At 42.6% G+C, this 19,907-nt stretch overlaps 1 protein-coding gene across 1 annotated transcript in view; it reads left to right on the top strand.

The window, feature by feature from the left end:
* LIPH (lipase H) overlaps nucleotides 1-19,907 on the top strand; it is a 51,732-nt gene that overhangs the window by 21,790 nt on the left and 10,035 nt on the right. The window contains exons 4-8 of the mRNA XM_040252500.1: nucleotides 4,153-4,254; nucleotides 6,430-6,519; nucleotides 10,089-10,256; nucleotides 11,771-11,866; nucleotides 13,725-13,836. Of these exons, the coding sequence (XP_040108434.1) occupies nucleotides 4,153-4,254; nucleotides 6,430-6,519; nucleotides 10,089-10,256; nucleotides 11,771-11,866; nucleotides 13,725-13,836 (568 nt within the window). The remainder of the gene's footprint in view (nucleotides 1-4,152; nucleotides 4,255-6,429; nucleotides 6,520-10,088; nucleotides 10,257-11,770; nucleotides 11,867-13,724; nucleotides 13,837-19,907) is intronic.

Genomic DNA, 19,907 nt, shown 5'->3' with positions numbered 1-19,907 from the left:
CAAGGTGTTTCTGAGGTTCTGAGTTTCTCATGCTTGATAGGGTCCACATGGGGTCTCACTGATAAGATGGCTCGTTATGTGGACCAAGCAAACAAAGAATAAATCACAGTGATCCTCGAGACTGACCAAACTGCCCAAATGGCATCCTGTTATCTCACTGGCACCTATCTTCTCCAAGCTGTGGAATCTTCTCAGATTCCAGGCCTCCAGCTATGTGACCATCCCCTCAGAATTTTTCATTGGTGGGGTGTAAGAAGGACTCTGTAAGAAAGGGAGGACGCTGGTCCTCCTTAAGAGCCAGTCACCCTCTCTTTTTCCTCTAATAAATTTCCCTTTTCTTGCCTGACTGCCTGGGTTGCTCTCTTTTTTTCTGTACTCGCCATAAAATGCTGTGCTGATATCCTATGGACTTGGGTACCTGGTTATTGATCCGCCCCCTCCCACATCAGTTTCAGTTGGGAGCAGACAGAAGAGGAAGAAAAACTGGGGGAGAAAAAGAAGGGAGATAAGAAAAGGAGGCAGATAATGATATGCCTCAAGGAATCTAGTGTGTTAGCTGAGAAGAAATGGAGAAACTGGGGCTAGAACAAGGACTCCTGAGGCAAGGATGCTATCTCTTGAGTTTTATAGCACTGGGGATAGGAGATGTCATTTAAAATGACCTTCATAGATAAAAACTTGGGGACATCCCTTGAAACCTTTTCCATTCCAGTTAAGTTTCTTGTTAGTAGGGCTTTATAGGGGACTGGAATGCGAAAGTAGGAAGTTAAGAAACACCTGGAGTAACAGGCAAATTTGACCTTGGAGTACAGAATGAAGTAGGGCAAAGGCTAACAGAGTTCTGCCAAGAGAATGCACTGGTCATAGCAAACACCCTCTTCCAATAACACAGGACAAGACTCTACACGTGGACATCACCAAATGGTCAACACCGAAATCAGATTGATTATATTCTTTGCAGCCAAAGATGCAGAAGCTCTATACAGTCAACAAAAACAAGACTGGGAGCTGACTGTGGCTCAGATCATGAACTCCTTATTGCCAAATTCAGACTTAAATTGAAGAAAGTGGGGAAAAACTGCTAGATCATTCAGGTATGACCTAAATCAAATCCCTTATGACTATACAGTGGAAGTGAGAAATAGATTTAAGGGACTAGATCTGATAGACAGAGTGCCTGATGAACTATGGACGGAGGTTCGTGACATTGTACAGGAGACAGGGAGCAAGACCATCCCCAAGAAAAAGAAATACAAATAGGAAAAGGGCTGTCTGAGGAGACCTTACAAATAGCTGTGAAAAGAAGAGAAGCAAAAAGCAAAGGAGAAAAGGAAAGATATACTCATTTGAATGCAGAGTTCCAAAGAATAGCAAGGAGAGATAAAGCCTTCCTCAGCGATCAGTGAGAAGAAATAGAGGAAAAGAACAGAATGGGAAAGACTAGAGATCTCTTCAAGAAAATTAGAGATACCAAGGGAACATTTCATGCAAAGATGGGCTCAATAAAGGACAGAAATGGTATGGACATAACAGAAGCAGAAGATATTAAGAAGAGGTGGCAAGAATACACAGAAGAATTGTACAAAAAAGATCTTCACAACCCAGATAATCATGATGGTGTGATCACTCACACTCACCTAGACCCAGACACCCTGAAATGTGAAGTCAAATGGGCCTTAGGAAGAAGCATCACTAAGAACAAAGTTAGTGGAGGTGATGGAATTCCAGCTGAGCTGTTTCAAATCCTGAATGATGATGCTGTGAAAGTGCTGCACTCAATATGCCAGCAAATTTGGAAAACTCAGCAGTGGCCACAGGACTGGAAAAGGTCAGTTTTCATTCCAATCCCAAAGAAAGGCAATGCCAAAGAATGCTCAAACTACCGAACAATTGCACTCATCTCACACACTAGTAAAGTAATGCTCAAAATTCTCCAAGCCAGGCTTCAGCAATATGTGAATTGTGAACTTCCAGATATTCAGACTGGTTTTAGAAAAGGCAGAGGAACCAGAGATCAAATTGCCAACATCCGCTGGATCATGGAAAAAGCAAGAGAGTTCCAGAAAAACATCTATTTCTGCTTTATTGACTATGCCAAAGCCTTTGACTGTGTGGATCACAAGAAACTGTGGAAAATTCTGTAAGAGATGGGAATACCAGACCACCTAACCTGCCTCTTGAGAAATCTGTATGCAGGTCAGGAAGCAACAGTTAGAACTGGACATGGAACAACAGACTGGTTCCAAATAGGAAAAGGAGTACGGCAAGGCTGTATATTGTCACCCTGCTTACTTAACTTTTATGCAGAGTACATCATGAGAAATGCTGGGCTGGAAGAACCACAAGCTGGAATCAAGATTGCTGGGAGAAATCTCAATAACCTCAGATATGCAGATGACACCACCCTTATGGCAGAAAGTGAAGAAGAACTAAAGAGCCTCTTGATGAAAGTGAAAGAGGAGAGTGAAAAAGTTGGCTTAAAGCTCAACATTCAGAAAACGAAGATCATGGCATCCGGTCCCATCACTTCATGGGAAATAGATGGGGAAACAGTAGAAACAGTGGCTGACTTTATTTTTCTGGGCTCCAAAATCACTGCAGATGGTGACTGCAGCCATGAAATTAAAAGATGCTTACTCCTTGGAAGGAAAGTTACGACCAACCTAGATAGTATATTCAAAAGCGGAGACATTACTTTGCCGAATAAGGTCCGTCTAGTCAAGGCTATGGTTTTTCCTGTGGTCATGTATGGATGTGAGAGTTGGATTATAAAGAATGCTGAGTGCAGAAGAATTGATGCTTTTGAACTGTGGTGTTAGAGAAGACTCTTGAGAGTCGGTTGGACTGCAAGGAGATCCAACCAGTCCATTCTAAAGGAGATCAATCCTGGGGGTTCATTGGAGGGACTGATGTTGAAGCTGAAGCTCCGATACTTTGGCCACCTGATGCAGAGAGCTGACTCATTGGAAAAGACCCTGATGCTGGGAAAGATTGGGGGCAGGAGGAGAAGGGGACAACAGAGAATGAGATGGTTGGATGGCATCACCAACACTATGGACATGGGTTTGGGTGGACTCCGGGAGTTGGTGATGGACAGGGAGGCCTGGCATGCTGCAGTTCATGGGGTCGCAAAGAGTCAGACACGACTGAGCGACTGAACTGAACTTGGGATCTTCTGGGGTTTTTAGTGTGTGGTTACATCATCATAGGAGCTGTTCTCTTGTTTTGGCAGCTGTTTCATAATGATGGTGAGGAACATGCCATTGTTCAAGAGCAAGAAATCAGTTCAGGCCTTTATGGGGTGGGTTAATTGCGCAGGAACTGACACACACAAATTTATTTCCCTCCTCCATACCTGGTGTAATGCCTGGCCTGACCAGTGAGTCTCACACTTTCCCACCCAGTTTGCCAAACCCAATTAAAGGAAATAAAAAGCTCAGCAGATAGAGCTGGTTGCATTGTGAGACTGTGGCTCCGGTTAAGACACTTGAACCTCAGTTCATTCACATGTAAAATAGGAATGACAATAGCTGCCTTGCCTCCCTCCATGGCTTCTGAAGTAAGCTGGTAAATGTGAATAAAAATGGAAACAATAAAGGAGTTTTTTTAATAACAAGGAAGAGAAGCGAAGTTCTAGGTTATTTAAAATGGGATAAACATAAGTACTGTGTTTACTTTTTATATGCACCCTTGCATGCTTTTTTTCCTGAGGAACCAGTTTATCTAGGTCACTGGTCCTCATTTGTCTGTGCACTCCCTACTGTGGGGGCCCACACAGGTACACCTCCAGGGTATTCCTTGGCAGGCCAGTGGTTAAGACTCCAAGCTCTCACTGCCAACTATTTGAGTTTAATTCCTGGTTGGGGAACTAAGATTCCACAGGCCACGTGGTGCGGCAAAAAGAAAAAGGTACACCTCCGGAGGGAGTCTGGCTGCATTCTCAAGGGGGAGCTGGGAGGGTAACCACCTCCACTGTGGGAAAAGGCCATGGGGCTGTGGAAAGGAGCCTGACAGCAGGATGGGAATGTGAGTGCCTGACCACTGAGGGTGCCCTGCAGCCTGTGAACCATCCTCCTAGGGAGGGATCAAAAGCCTGCTGCTGCAGGTGACTCATGGCGTGGGGCTGCCAAGCCAACTCTCTTTTCTTTGCAGGTCTGGACCCTGCGGGCCCTTTATACAACGGGAAACCTCCAGAGGACAGATTAGATCCCAGAGACGCACAATTCGTTGATGTCATCCATTCTGACACAGACGGTAACATTCCTGTCCTTGTGGGTCAGTGACCATCTCCACCCCCCCAAATTCCCAAAGAGTATCTCCCTGTGGGGATGCTCATGCAGAGGTGGATCAGGTTCCTCCAGATTCCTTCTTTACCTACGGGGCAGGCTTCCAAATCCACAGGAAGATTGAAGGGAAGTGGTTTTATGCAGGCATCTGGGACCTCCTGAAGGAGTGGGGGTGCCCTTCTCATCATCTCTTACTTGGAAAGTGATCATCTTTACCCATCAAGGAGAGGCTGGTTTGCACACCATGGACAAATGTTTCCATAAGTGCAACTCGGTTTGGATGCATGATTTTCTGTGGTTTTGTTTGTTCATTCTCATTATTTCCTTAAGTTGAAAGATTAAGTTAAGCATTGTGTGTTTCCACACAGAACATTTCCTAAATATATATATATATATATATATGTATGTATGTGTATATATATATATATTTGGCTGCTCTGGGTCTTGGTTGTGGCATGTGGGATCTAGTTCTCTGACCAGGGAATGAACCTGGGCCCCCTGCACTGGGCGTGCAGTCTTAGCCACTGAACCACCAGGGAAGTCCCCACACAGAGCATTTCTGAACTGCCTATACCTCTCCAGCGCTCTGTAGATCTTCACGGTGTTGATTTCATTTTCGATACTGGGTACATAATGTGGCGGTTGGGCTGCTGTTCAAGATGGGTCTTTATATCCAGATGTCTGGGAGGAGAGCTGGAGTAGGCACTTAGGGAGGGCAGAGGGGACAGGATGACAGAGGGGTCACTCAGTAGTACATCCCCTTTGTGATACAACCTCCTGAAAAACCCTTGACTGGCTATCATGGGCACTCTGGGGTGGTATTGTGTGCCTTAGAGTATGTCTCTGTGAAATAGCTTGTTTGACTATGTAGTGTGTGAAGTGTTATCCAATTTGGATGCAGTACCTCAATGCCATTTCAATTCTGGAGGGCGCAGAGTAATTTATTTTTTGATTTTGGAAAGAAAGTAAATGAGGAAAAAAGTATAAGTTTTGCAGTCAGGCAGAGGTGGACTCAAATCCCAGGTTTTGTTCTTTCTGGTGATGTCATGTTTGTTCCATAAGCCTCTGAGCCCCAGAATCTTCATCTGTAACTTACTTCATCTGAACTTACCAATGGTTACTCTTCAGACATTGCGAATATTAGAAGAAAACTGTATAAAACCCCTAGTATCACACCCACAGACACACGTAGTGTCTCAATACATAATAGTGGGCTTCCCAGGTGGTGCTAGTGGTAAAGAGACGTAAGAGATGAGGGTTGGATCCCTGGGTTGGGAAAGTCTCCTGGAGGAGGGCATGGCAACCCACTCCAGTATTCTTGCCTGGAGAATCCCCATGGACAGAGGAGCCTGGTGGGCTCTAGTCCACAGGGTTGCAAAGAGTTAGACATGACTGAGCATGCATGATTATTATTGCAATGATACACTATATATGTGTGTATACATATATATACACATACATATATATAATCTTTTAATCAAGGATTTTTTTTATTACTTTGGAGTTACAAGGTTAAACAGAATAAGCAATTATTAAATCTATCTATGATTTTCTAGGTCTTCATTTTCTAGAAGAGTTTCCAACCTTTTAACCCTCCCAGATTCCCCAATTTTAAGGGTTTCTCCTACTAAGTGAAGGTTTCCTGTTTCTTATTCATTAAACACTTACACAAATGCAATTAGAGGCTCAGGAAGCACCCAGCAACAAGAGTGTTCCAGCCAAATATAAACATGAAACTTTTCATTTTATCAGTGATGCAGTGAATGAGGGCCAAAACTCTCATTTTCAGAAATATCTGACATAAATTCTATTACCAGCTTCCTAGTCTCTTACTTGGAAATCTCTGCTTTCTAGCTATCTGGTTGCTGTGCTGTGCTTAGTCGCTCAGTTGTGTCTGACTCTTTGTGATCCCATGGACTGTAGCCTGCCAGGCTCCTCTGTCCATGGGGTTCTCCAGGCAAGACTACTGGAGTGGGCTAACTATCTGGCTAACTTTGGACAAAATATTTAAGTAGGTATAATGACAACAATAGCAGCAATGACAAGAATAAGACAATCCCTGCCTATATCCACTTACAGGCAAATGAGCTATGAGATGGGAAGAGTTCAAAGTAATTTGAAAACATAGTATATTCTCTTTTAGCACTGGGCTACAAGGAACCATTAGGAAACATAGACTTCTACCCAAATGGAGGATTGGATCAACCTGGTTGCCCCAAAACAATATTTGGAGGTAAGTACAGGTCTTTATATTGTGCAAAACAGTGGTTTTTAAAGGGTGTATTTTAAAAATCTGATTATCATTCTATGTGGGTTTTTAAAAAAAAAAATTTATTTATTTATTTGGCTGCTTCAGGTCTTAGTTTCGGATCTTTCTCGCTTCATATGGGATCTTTCTTTGTGGCACTTGGACTTTCTTTTCTTGCTGTGAAGCTCGGCTGTCTACTGAGGCACTCCAGTTCTGGAGCATGCAGGCTCAGTAGTTGTAGCACACAGACCCAGTTGCCCCATGGGATGTGGGAATATTAGTTTCCCCACCAGGGATCGAACCCTCATCCCCTGCATTGCAAGGTGGATTCTTAAATACTGGACAGACCACCAGGGCAATCCCAATGTGAAATTTTTTTTTTTTTCAAGATTTATTTATTTATTTTTTGGCTGTGGTAGGTCTTCACTGTTGCACTCAGGCTTTCTCTAGTTGCAGTGCGTGGGACTTCTCATTGCAGCGGCTTCTCTTGTTGCAGACTCCTCGGGCTTCAGTAGTTGCAGTGAGCAGGTTCAGTAGCTGTGGCTCATGGACTCTAGAGCTCAGGCTCAGTAGTTGTGGAGCAAGGCTTAGTTGTTCTGTTGCATGTGGAATCTTCCTGGACCAGGAGCTGGACCCGTGTCCCTTGGATTGCAAGGTGGATTCTCAATCACTGGACCACCAAGGAAACCCTGTGGAATTGTTATTAATTGAAAACAAATTTTCTGAGATGATAGAGGTGGTCCAACTATAAATTTTAAATAAAACATTACTACTTAAATATGCTACTTTAAAAAAGCATAACCATCTGATTAAAAACTATTATGAATTATTTCTCTCTCTTGAAAAGGTACATCTTTGACTTAGACAGTCCATATCTGACAATCTCTCCTAGAGGAATAATGGAAAATGCAGTAAAAAATCAGAGTGCAAAGATGTTCAACATAGGATTATTTATAATAGTTTTTAGAAATAATCTAAATCTCCAACATAGGAAAATTATTAAATAGCATGGCGCACCCTAAGCAAAGGGATATAATTCTTAAAAAGCATGTTGTTAGTTTATTAAAAATATTTCCAATATGAAATATTTACAAAGTGAAAAAGAGACAAAATTAAACAGCATAACCTTAGTTTGTTTTTTAAGTGTATATTTGGACATGTGCAAGTACAGAAAAAAAAAGACCAAACATTATATGCTCCAAATAATTATTAGTGGTGATTTCTGGATATTGGATTTCTAGGTGATTTTTCGGTCATAATTTCCTATTATGTTATATTTTCTGAATGAGCATGTGTTAGTTTTACAATGAGAAAAAACTCACAAAATAGGTAGTTAGAAGACAATATTAAAGCGTGATGAGGGGACAGAATTAAAAAAAAAACCCTAAGTGCTCTGAATCTGTATTGCACAATTGTTAGATATAACTAAACAATCATGGAAATAATTCTAGGAAAAAAAATGATCTTGGTACAAAAATAATAGCTGTATATGGTCCCATGAAAATGACGTGGCATTTGAAAATGATCCAGATGAAATGGCGTAAGTAGGGCAACCATATTGTACTATAAATAGTGTGTGTTCAATTGTACCATAAATGATGTGTGTTCAAATCCTGTCCTGTGTGCTGTAGTGTAACAACACCCATGAACAGCCAAAGATAATGTGCTTTGCTTCTAAAGGACATCCTCCATGGTGTTATTAACTTCATTGTTTCTGCAAGTGGAGTTTCCAGGAACAATAATTAAACGTTGATTTGTCAAATTTTACTCCAGCCAGCTTGGCTGCATGCTTCTCTCTTTTGCCCAGTTTATTTCTTTTTGTCCTTCACTAATTCCTTCTATGGATATATATGGACTCTGAAGGAAGAAGAAACATTGATCTGACTCCAGCGCCCAGTGCCTCTTCAACTACTGGCTCATAATTACAACTCGTCTGTTGATGTGGTTCACTGTCTGTTATTTAAAAATTCTTATTTGAGTACTCACCTTTGGGACCCAGTTCCCATTTCTACATGACTTCATCATCTGACCTATCGACCTTCTGACAAACCTCTCTGTACTCTAGTCCTTCATCAGCTCCAACTCTTCTGTGCTTCATCAGCCTCCTCTCACCATTGCACCACATGGCACCCACCAAGAATTAACCTGCATTTGTCTGTCACCTCTTCTTGCCCGTTTATGGCGTTCAGTGCCACATCCTATTGTTCAGCTCCTCTCGCTTCACCTTTCACCTCTGTAGCAGAACTGGAGCCCCTGCCACTTATCTGTTCTCATGAGCTCCCTATGTGCCCCCGGGCCCTTAGGTCTCTGCCATGTGAGCCCCTATCTTTGCTTGGGCACATTCTGGAGAAGTCATGGATTCTTGTTGATCGAGTACAAGGCCCAGGCAAACTTGCTCACCTCTCCATGGCCTTCAAAACCCTCAGAAATGCCAGAAAAGCCTTCTGCTTATCTCCTGCTGACTCCCTTATGGTCACTCCTTGTGCTTCTATTCCAAATACCTCCCAAGCTATAAACCCTCACCTCTCAGAGCTGAGCTAGGTTTGGCTTTTGTACCTTGATCAAGGTCCCACCTGAAGGAGCCTTTTTATCTATCCTAAGGCGATGGCACCCCACTCCAGTACTCTTGCCTGGAAAATCCCATGGACGGAGGAGCCTGGTAGGCTGCAGTCCATGGGGTCGCTAAGAGTTGGACACAACTGAGCGACTTCACCCTGACTTTTCACTTTCCTGCATTGTAGAAGGAAATGGCAACCCACTCCAGTGTTCTTGCCTGGAGAATCCCAGGGATGGGGGAACCTGGTAGGCTGAGGTCTATGGGGTCGCACAGAGTCGGACGCGACTGAAGCGACTTAGCAGCAGTAGCAGCAGCAACCTTAGATCACAAAGTTGGTCTTTACACCCGTTTCTCCATCCAACCCTGGGGGGAAGCACCCTCCATGCTTTTTCACAGCTACCTCCTCTCTTTGCCCTCCTTGGGGTCTTTCTCTACCAGTTGCTCCCCAATGCCTTCTTTCTCTGATATCTTTACTGGTTTAAATGTGCTTCTTTCTGCTAAAAACCTCCAAGGGATCTCTGACTACTCTGACATTTCAGTGACAAAATAAGAACAAAGTCAAATCCTTGAACATCTCTGAGTCTCAGTGTCCTGCCAGGTAAAACGGGGATAATCATGCCTCTCTTGTCACTTACTATTTGTCAGCATAAATCCCAATCTATTGGGTTTTGTAAGGATTAAATGGAATCAAGTACACTGGAGCTATTAGCACAGTGCCTGGTGTGTAAGAGACATAATCAATTATGTGGATGAACAGTATGTGAGGGACTTCCCTCGTGGTCCAGTGTCTGGGACTCCTCACTTTCAATGCTGGGGGCCGGGATTCAATCCCTGGTTGGGGAGCTGGATCCCACATACCCCAACTAAAAATCCCATGTGCCACAGCTAAGACTTGGTGCAGCCAAGTAAATTTTACAAAGAACAAAAAGCAATATGCGATGCACTATTTACTACTAAATGCTACAACTATTCTTTGATTATTCCTTATACAACCAAGGAATGCAGTATTTTAAGTGTGATCACCAGAGGTCCGTGTACCTGTACCTTTCTTCCTTGAGAGAGAACTGCACCATCACTGCATATCCCTGTGACTCCTACCGGGATTATAGGAAAGGCAAGTGTGTCAACTGTGGCATATCACAGATGGAGCCCTGTCCCATTTTGGGTAAGTCTAGCCAGCAGTTTCCCACTCTGATTAACAAAGAGCTAATTTCTGGTAGAATCTCAGCACCATTTTAACCATCTAAAAATGGGCCTGAATATCCTGTGTTCCATCTAAAGATGGGCCTGAATATCTGTGTCTTAGTTTCCTTAGCTTTTTCTAGCCAATAGTTCTGTGAAGTACTCTGGAGTCTCCTGATACTAAAGAATGTTAGAAAAAGCAATCTATATAGGATTTCATCCAGAAGGGAGTGCCACTTCCCTGGATGCTTTATTCTAGCAAGAAAAAGGAGATTCCACAAGACTTTCACCTTACGCAGTTTACTCCCATGGGGTTAAGAACACCCTTCTCCAGGCATACAACCTCTCTGTTACAGGAGGGTCTTACAAGGTGACCCCTTCTAACAAGTCATATCTGTTAATGCTACCACATCACACTCCAGTGTTCTCTGCATGTACACAAACACAGGGTGAGCTGGAGTAATAACCATTTGGATATTTGCAAAGAGTTAGTGGAAATATTCCAGGTGGTGATGACTTCACAACTAAATGGTCATGACAATTTTCTAATTGTTCCCAAAGGAAAAACTCAAGTTAACATCAGGGCAGGCTATAGACAAGGGGTTCTCAACCTTGACTGTATATTTGAATATGGAGCTTTTAAAAAATACTGATTCCTGGGTCCCAGAATGCGGAGGCCACTCCTTAAGCAGTGGGAAAAGGGGAGAGAGAGAGGTCCCAGTGCCAGCTCTTAGCCTCATTCCTGCTGGCGCAGTCACAAAGAAGGACATTCTCTTGCCTCTGGACATTGTTACATGGCCATTCCAAGTTCTGTGCAGTTTAGGGGCCCAATTATAGTTCTTCAAGAAAGCTCATTGTTTTGCAAAAGTGATGCTGCTCTAGGTATAAATCTGAATCTGTTTTAAATAATCTAGAAAATGAAAGTATTACTGAAAAATATCAGTGCTGTTTTCAGTCTAGGACTTCCCTGGAGGCTCAGTGGGTAAAGAATCTGCCTGTAAAGTGGGAGACCTGGGCTCGATCCCTGGGTTGGGAAGATCCCCTGGAGAAGGGCATGGCAACCCACTCCAGTATTCTTGCCTGTAGAATGCCATGGAGAGAGGAGCCTGGTGGACCACAGTCCATGGGGTCACAAAGAGTGGGACATGACTGAGCGACTAAGCACAGCACATTTTTAGTTTTCAGTGTGTGTCGCTCCCACATCCCTGCTACTGAGAACCAGGGCTGGGTGATGTAATGTCAGTAGAAAGAGGGGAAGAGTCACTGGAGGGTCCTTTTACAAGCCCCAGCTCTTAAGGCTAGGGTTGTGAAAAAAGTAAGGGGACTGCTGGGGAGGGGCATGCCCTGGTGGCCCTGCAGGTCCTCACCACGGGGTGGGTATGAGGGTGATTGTCTCAGCAGTGGTGGTGGCAGTCAAACTTGCTGTTCAGTCTCCCTAGCTGCTTTTATGTTCATAGAACACATGTTGACATTACACTCTTCTGACTTGTTTTATAGGCTATTATGCTGATAACTGGAAAGACTATTTAAGGGAGGGGGACCCTCCTATGATTAAAGCATTCTTTGACACAGCTGAGGAGAAACCCTTCTGCAGTGAGTGGTGAATGTGCTTGTTTGCTATTGCCTGACTCTTATTTTTGAAATGTCTGAGTCTCAGCTTCCTGGTTACTTCTTGGCACATGAAGGCAGCGGTGAAGCATGAACTTTGGAGCTGGAAGGCCCTAGGTTGAATCTCGACTCTACCACACTACAGCTGTGTGACCAAGACATTTAACCTCTCTGAGTCTCAAAGTTCTGCTTGGTAAAATGGGGACAATCATGCCTACCTTCTGGGTTATAAGAATTAAAATCTCAACAAGTCATAGTTGTTAGCTCCACTGGATGGCCATTCTAATTACTAAGATCTTCCAGAAAATTTCCTTGAGACATGAGGTTATGACTAGGAAAAGTTGGCTGTCAGCCATATCTATAGGCCAATTCCAGCTCCAAAGTAGCCACAGTGACTTTCTAAAGACACTGAGAGGTTGGGTATTCAAGATGGAAGCTAAATAGGCCAGCAGATGATTAGGTGCCCTAGGAAGCAAGTAGGAATTTCCCCGGGTAGATGTACGTTTTACGGTCTTACCTCCCTTTTCACTTTCCTTGGGGGTCTCCCTTTAAAGGAGGTTACATATCACCAGGTGTCCTCCTCTTTGGGACCACGTGTAGCAGCTCAGGGTTTGGTATCTGCCTGATCCAAATGGGACAAGCTCCTGAGTAATAACAGGCCATGAAACAGCAACTCCATGGCTGACGTTATGCCCTTGTAGGACTGTCATCTCCCTGAGCCTCTTCATCCTTCTCTGCAAGTCTGACCCAGAGATAGTAAATTTGACTATCATGGTGGGATCCCCATCTTTCCAGATCATTATCGACCTTGGGGAGCAAAGAGTAGGTAGGAAGAAAAGTTCTCTGGACATTTTATGTGCCCTCGTTCATTCAGTAGGAATTAATGGGTATCAGTTGGAGATGGAAATGGCAACCCACTCCAGTATTCTTGCCTGGAGAATCTCATGGACAGCCGTCAGGCTACAGTCCATGGGGTCACACAGAGTCGGACACGACTGAAGAGACTTAGCAAGCAAGCAGGCAATGGGTATCAATAGGTATTTCTGCTGGGATTACAAAGGGATCATCATCCCTTCCCAGTTATTATTGTAGCATTAATATATTTTAGCTTTTCTTTTTTTAACCCCATAAGACATCACACAGGCAATATTTGCATGGATATACACATTCATTTACCACTTTTTTGATTATCATTTTTCTTGTATTTTGTAAATACAGTAAAGTGTGCTGACTAATGAGGGGAGAATACCAGAGCATGATAAGAACTCTGAGAGAGACCTGACTTAGTCTGAGCATCAGTGAAGGCCTCTTGGAGGAAGTGCATTAAGTCAAAACCTGAAGGATGAATTGGCAAAGGGGACAAAGCCCAGACCCGGGAGAGAGTATGGCAGTGCAGGTGGCATTATGGCATGACTGGGCAGAGATGAGGGAGGCTGGGCAGGCTAGTGGACATGACCCAGACTGAGGAAGGCTTCGTCAGCTGGTGAGGGTCTCCACATGGCCCCCTATTTAGTTTATTCTAAATGGGCAGGAATTGTAGTGAATCAATCATACTTGGCAGTAGGCCATGAGACTTCAGTCAATAACATGGGAACACTGATCCAAGAGTGGTGCCTGAACATGGCATCTGGATACCACTGAGTTCTGCCATCCCTCAGGCCATCTTTACCAAAGAGAATAGAGAGAAATATTGGAAAATTCTGCCCCGAATCTTTGCAGAAAAACTAGAGAGGAAGGGAAAAAGAGACCTAGTTATTAGGTAGGTCAGGTTTTCAGGAACTGAACATTCAGGAAAGCATTTGGGAATATTTCTCTCATACCGTGCTTTCTCCCTGTTTTGAAGTATATCATTACTTTGTGGATATTATAACCTGGAATAAGAATGTAAGAAGAGGATCCATTACAATCAAATTGACAGACAAAGCTGGAAACACGACAGAATCCAAAATCAATCAGTAAGTTGGGCTAGGATTATTTGCAACTTGCTACTTTCTTTTTTGTTCAGAGAAGTTAAATTCCAAATATATCAACTTTTTAATCATAGAACTGTACGTGGCTTTGTCCTGTGAAAGATATAAAGGGAATATGTTGTTTGTGGCTCTTGATCTTTCAGACTCTTGACAAATGGAATTGGTGCAGAAATTTTCTTTCCTTCTACTTTCCTTCCTCGCTTCTTTCTCCCTCCCTTCCCTCCTTTCCTCCCTCTCCTCCTCCTTCCTTCCCTTTTTTTCCCTCCAAATTCTTTCCCCATTTAGTTTGTTAAATAATACTGAGCAGAGTTCTCTGTGCTATACAGTAGGTCCTTGTTGGTTATCCCTTTTATTTTCTAAATAACTTTATTTATTTATTGTCTGTGCTGGGTCTTCATTGCTATGCACAGGTGAGTGGGAGCTACTCTCTAGCTGTGGTGTGCAAGCTTCTCATTGCAGTGGCTTCTCTTGTTGTGGGCACAGCTGCTAGACATGTTGGCTTAGAGCTTAGTTGCCCCACACCATGTGAAATTATCCCCGACCAGGGATTGAACCCATGTCCCTTGCATTGGCAGGTGGATTCTTATCCATAACCACCAGGGAATTCCTGGTTATCCATTTTAAATATAGCAGTGTGTACATGTCAATCCCAAACTCCCTTACTATCCCTTCCTCTCATTCCTCTCTGCTGGTGACCATCAGTTTGTTCTCTAAGTCTGTGAATCTGTTTTGTAAATAAGTTCATTTGTATCATTTCTTTTTTATTTCTCTTTCTCTGTCTGACTTACTCTACTCAGTATGACAGTCTCTGCTGCTACTGCTGCTGCTGCTAAGTCACTTCAGTCGTGTCCGACTCTGTGTGACCCCATAGATGGCAGCCCACCAGGCTCCCTCATCCCTGGGATTCTCCAGGCAAGAACACTGGAGTGGGTTGCCATTTCCTTTTCCAATGCATGAAAGTGAAAAGTCAAAGTGAAGTCGCTCAGTTGTGTCTGACTTAGCGACCCCATGGACTGCAGCCTACCGGTCTCCTCCATCCATGGGATTTTCCAGGCAAGAGTACTGGAGTGGGATGACAGTCTCTAGGTTTGCTTAAACATTTAATTACAAAAGTCATCCCTGCTCACTGTAAATGATTTAAACCAGTAAGGAAATATGTGACATCCCAACCATCCCATGCCCAAAAGTACCCACTCACAAACATACATTTCTATTCTTTTCTGAGCTCATAATATACATATATACACAAACATATATATGTATGTCCCTGACACTCAGAAAATGTATTTTGCAATAGAAAATTGGAAAAATCCTAAAAGTCCAATGATGGGGAAATTGTTAAATATTCCCATATAATAAAACATTATTCAAGTATTGAAGTTATTTATGAAACGTTAAATGAAATGCTTATAATGCACTAAGTGGAAAAAATAAAGTTATATTTTATAAAATCATATACAGTATACAACTAGCACAACAATGTCAAAATAATGAAAAAGAAACAAGTCAAAATAAGTTAGATTGCCCCTTGGGTGGAAGGGATATGAGTCCTTTCTAAAGTTTCTCTTTCTTTTTCAGTTTTCTGTGCTGTTGTATATATATAGTTTTAGAAGGACTAATAATTTTTTCTTCTATTACTTCTATAATCAAGAAAAAAGGGAGGAATCCCCAAACCTTTTAATTTAAGGAAAAGCATTTGAGACTCATTTCATTCATTTACTCAGGAGATGTTTCCTGGGTCCTTTTATCTTCTGGACACTTGTCTCTTGGCCTCATTCATAGAGGACCATGTAGAAGGTTATCTGAAACTGGCGATCGTCTTATAGGCTGGCTCACTGTGCAGATAAATAGGGAAGGTATGGGGGTTCTTTTTGGTCATACCATGTGGCTTGTGGGGTCTTAGTTTCTTAACCAGGGATTGAAGTTGAACCCTCAACAGTGAAAGTGCAGAATCCTAACCACTGGACCGCCAAGGAATTCCCTGTAAGTGACTTTTTCAAATGCATCCTTGGAACATAATAACAGCTTTTGTTTACTGAACCAAGCACATTACAGACAGTGGTTAATGTAGCTCTCACTAAAACCCTGTGAGGTGGTATTATCATCCCTACTTTATATATGAGGAAACCGAGGCTCAGGGAGGGCAAGGGATTTGGCCAATTTCACACTCTTTTCAGCATCAAGATCCCCCAGTCCATATTTTCAGGGAGGGAACTGCGAGGGGCCCCATCTGGAGAAACCAGTCTCAGGTACTTTATAGGCTACAATGAGAAAGGGGGGCAGAGCCCTCATCTGGAGAGTCTAAGAAAAGCAGGGAGACTGCAGTTCTATGAAGACCAAAACTTGGGTACATATTTGCTTTACATGTCCTGGAAATTTGAATTTTATATAGTAAATTTCTCCTAAGTAGGAATTCCTAAATTTGGAGGCTCCTTTCTCTCTTTTATGAAGGCTTGTTTCTTGATTAAGATAGAGAGCTTAATATCTTTTTAAAGTCATGTTCAGTCATTTCTATTTTAGTTATGTTTGTGAAAAAGTCACCACCGATCAAAGAATATATGGGAAAAAAGTAAATAATTGTTCTATTTTGTGGTAAGATTATGGCTACTTTTCTTTCTTTTGCCAGGTAAACTTTAACATTTTAGTATTCAGTATCTTTACAATTTAAGAAAAGGAAAATAATATTAGGGTATGTACCTTGAGTTTTGGGGGCTTTCTGGCTAGCTCAAATGGAATAGAATCTGCCTGAAATGCAGGAGACCTGGGTTCAGTCCTTGGGTTGGGGAGATAACCTGGAGAAGAGCATGGCAAACCCACTTCAGTATTCTTGCCTGGACAGTTCCATGGACAGAGGAGCCTGGTGGCCTCCAGTCCATGGGATCGCAAAGAGTCAGACATGACTGAGCGACTAACACAGACACACACACACAGACACACACAGCTTGAGTTTATTCAGTCTTACCAGACAGTGGGCACATATGAAGTCACATTCAAGGATATTACTTGCATGTTGATTCTCCCTCTACGCATGATTCAAATGTATTTCTTATTTTTTTAACCTTAAAAAATTCAGATATAATTCACATACCATAAAATCCACCTTTTAAAAGTTTGTAATTCAGGGGGTTTTAGTATATTTACAAAACATGAAACCATCAATACCATCTAATTTCAGAGCATTTTCGTCATCTCAAAAAGAAAGCCCATACTTGTCAGTAGTAATTCCCCATTCCTTCCTCCCGGGCAGCTCCTGTCAACCACTCATCTGCTCTGTGTTTTTATAGATTTTTCTATTCTAGGCACGTCATATAAATGGAATCGTACAATATGTGGTTTTTGTTTGGCTTTACGTGATATTTTTAAGATTCATCTATGTTGTGGCATTCATCCATACTTCATTCCTCTTTATGGCTGAATAATATTCTGTTTTATGGATATTCCATATTTTATTTTGATCCACTGACCTCTGGCTCAGCAAGTTTCCACTGCACAGTCTGCTCACTCATACTACATTTTATTTACCCATTCACCAGTTGTTGGATATTTGGGTTCTTTCTGCTTTGGGCTGTTATCAGTAATGCTGCTATGAACATGTATGTACAGGTTTTTGTGTGGACATAGGTTTTCATTTTTCTTGGGTATATACCTAGGAGTGGACTGTCTTGTTCATACAGAACTTTGTGTTTAACTTTTCGAGGAATTTCTACCAAACTGTTTTCAAAAAAGGATGCACCATGTTACGCTCCCTCTAGCAATATATGAGAGTTCCATTTCCTCCACATCCTTGCCAAAATTCTTATCGTCAGTCTTTTAAGACTTTTCTTTTAAATTATAATTAAGAAACCCATAAAATTTACCATCTTAATCATGTTTAAGTGTACGGTTCCTTATTAAGCGTGTTCACATTGTTGTGAAACAGATCTGCAGAACTTTCACCTTGAAAAACTGAAACTATAGATCCATTAAATAAAAATTTCCATTTCCAATACAACCACCATTGTACTATTTTTATGAATTTGCTTGCTTTAGATACATTATGGGATTCCTGGTGGCTCAGTGGTAAAGAATCCACCTGCCAGTGCAGGATATGCAGGTTTGATCCCTGCATCAGGAAGATTCCCTGGAGAAGGGCATGGCAACCCACTCCAGTGTTCTTGCCTGAAGAATCCCATGCACAGAGGAGCCTGGTGGGCTACAGTCTATGGGGTCACCAAGAGTCAGACATGACTGAAGCAACTTAGCATGCAGCACAGAGACATTATATGAGTTGAATCATACAGTATTTGTACTTTTGTGATTGGCTTTTTTCACCTAGCATTATGTCCTCAAGTTCTGTCCATGTTACAGCTTGTGACCAGAATTTCCTTTCTTTTTAAGAATGAATAATATTCCATTAGGCTTCCCTGATAGCTCAGTTGGTAAAGAATCTGCCTGCAGTGCAGGAGACCCCAGTTTGATTCCTGGGTCAGGAAGATTCACTGGAGAAGAGATAGGCTATCCAGTCCAGTATTCTTGGGCTTCCCTTGTGGCTCAACTGGTAAAGAATCCGCCTGCCGTGCAGAAGACCTCAGTTCGATTCCTGGGTTGGGAAGGTCCCTTCTAGAAGGGAAAGACCACCCACTCCAGTATTCTGGCCTGGAGAATTCCATGGACCGTATAGTCCACGGGATCACAAAGAGTTGGACATGATTGAGGGACTTTCACTTTCACTGTCAATACTTCATTGTATATATACATCACATTTGGAGAAGGACATGGCAACCCACTCCAGTACTCTTGCCTGGAAAATCCCATGGACAGAGGGGCCTGGTGGGCTGCAGTCCATGGGGTCGCAGAGTCGAACACGACTGAGCGACTTCACTTTCACTTTACAGTTTCATGCATTGGAGCAGGAAATGGCAACCCACTCCGATATTCTTGCCTGGAGAATCCCAGGGACAGAGGAGCCTGGTGGGCTGCTGTCTATGGGGTCGCACAGAGTTGGACATGACTGAAGCGACTTAGCAGCAGCAGCAGCATACACCACATTTTGTTTATCCATTCATCATGTCTGTCTTTTGTTACAGCTATTCTCATGGGCATTACATGATATCACATTGTGGTTTTGATTTGCAATTTCCTAATGATTAATAATGTTGAGTATCTTTCATGTGCTTGTGGGCCATTTGTATAGCTTTTTGGAGAAATGTCTGTTCATATTCTTTACCCATTTTTCCTTTTGTTAGTCAGTTATGTCTGACTCTTTGCAGCCCCATGGACTATAGCCCTCCAGGCTCCTCTGTCCTTAGAATTCTGTTTGCAAGAATACTGGAGTGGGCAATCATAAAGAGGAATGTATTTGAGTCAGTTCTAATGAGGTGGATGAACCTAGAGCCTATTATACAGAGTGAAGTATGTCAGAAAGAGAAAGATAAATATCCTATTCTAACGCATATATGCGGAATCTAGAAAAGTTGTACTGAAGAATTTATTTACAGGGCAGCAATGGAGAAACAGACATAGAGAATACACTTATGGACATGAGAAGAGGGGAGGAGAGGGTGAGATGTATGGAAAGAGTAACATGGAAACTTACATTACCATATGTAAAATAGATAGCTAACGGGAATTTGCTGTATGTCTCAGGAAACTCAAACAGGGGCTCTGTATCAACCTGGAGGGGTGGGATGGGGAGGAAGATGGGAGGGAGGTTGAAAAGGGAGGGAATATATGTATACCTTTGGAAGGAATGATGCTAAAGCTGAAACTCCAGTACTTTGGCCACCTCATGCGAAGAGTTGACTCATTGGAAAAGACTCTGATGCTGGGAGGGATTGGGGGCAGGAGGAGAAGGGGATGACAGTGGATGAGATGGCTGGATGGTATCACTGACTCGATGGACGTGAGTCTGAGTGAACTCGGGGAGCTGGTGATGGACAGGGAGGCCTGGCATGCTGTGATTCATGGGGTTGCAAAGAGTGGGACACGACTGAGCGACTGAACTGAACAGAACTGATGGCTGATTCAGGTTGAAGTTTGACAGAAAACAACAAAATTCTGTAAAGCAATTATCCTTC

Source organism: Oryx dammah, unplaced genomic scaffold (genome assembly GCF_014754425.2).
Source record: "Oryx dammah isolate SB20612 unplaced genomic scaffold, SCBI_Odam_1.1 HiC_scaffold_2, whole genome shotgun sequence".
NCBI classification, from domain to species: Eukaryota; Metazoa; Chordata; class Mammalia; order Artiodactyla; family Bovidae; genus Oryx; species Oryx dammah.
Note: the sequence above shows the minus strand (reverse complement) of the source record. Positions and strands in the feature narration are given on the sequence as shown.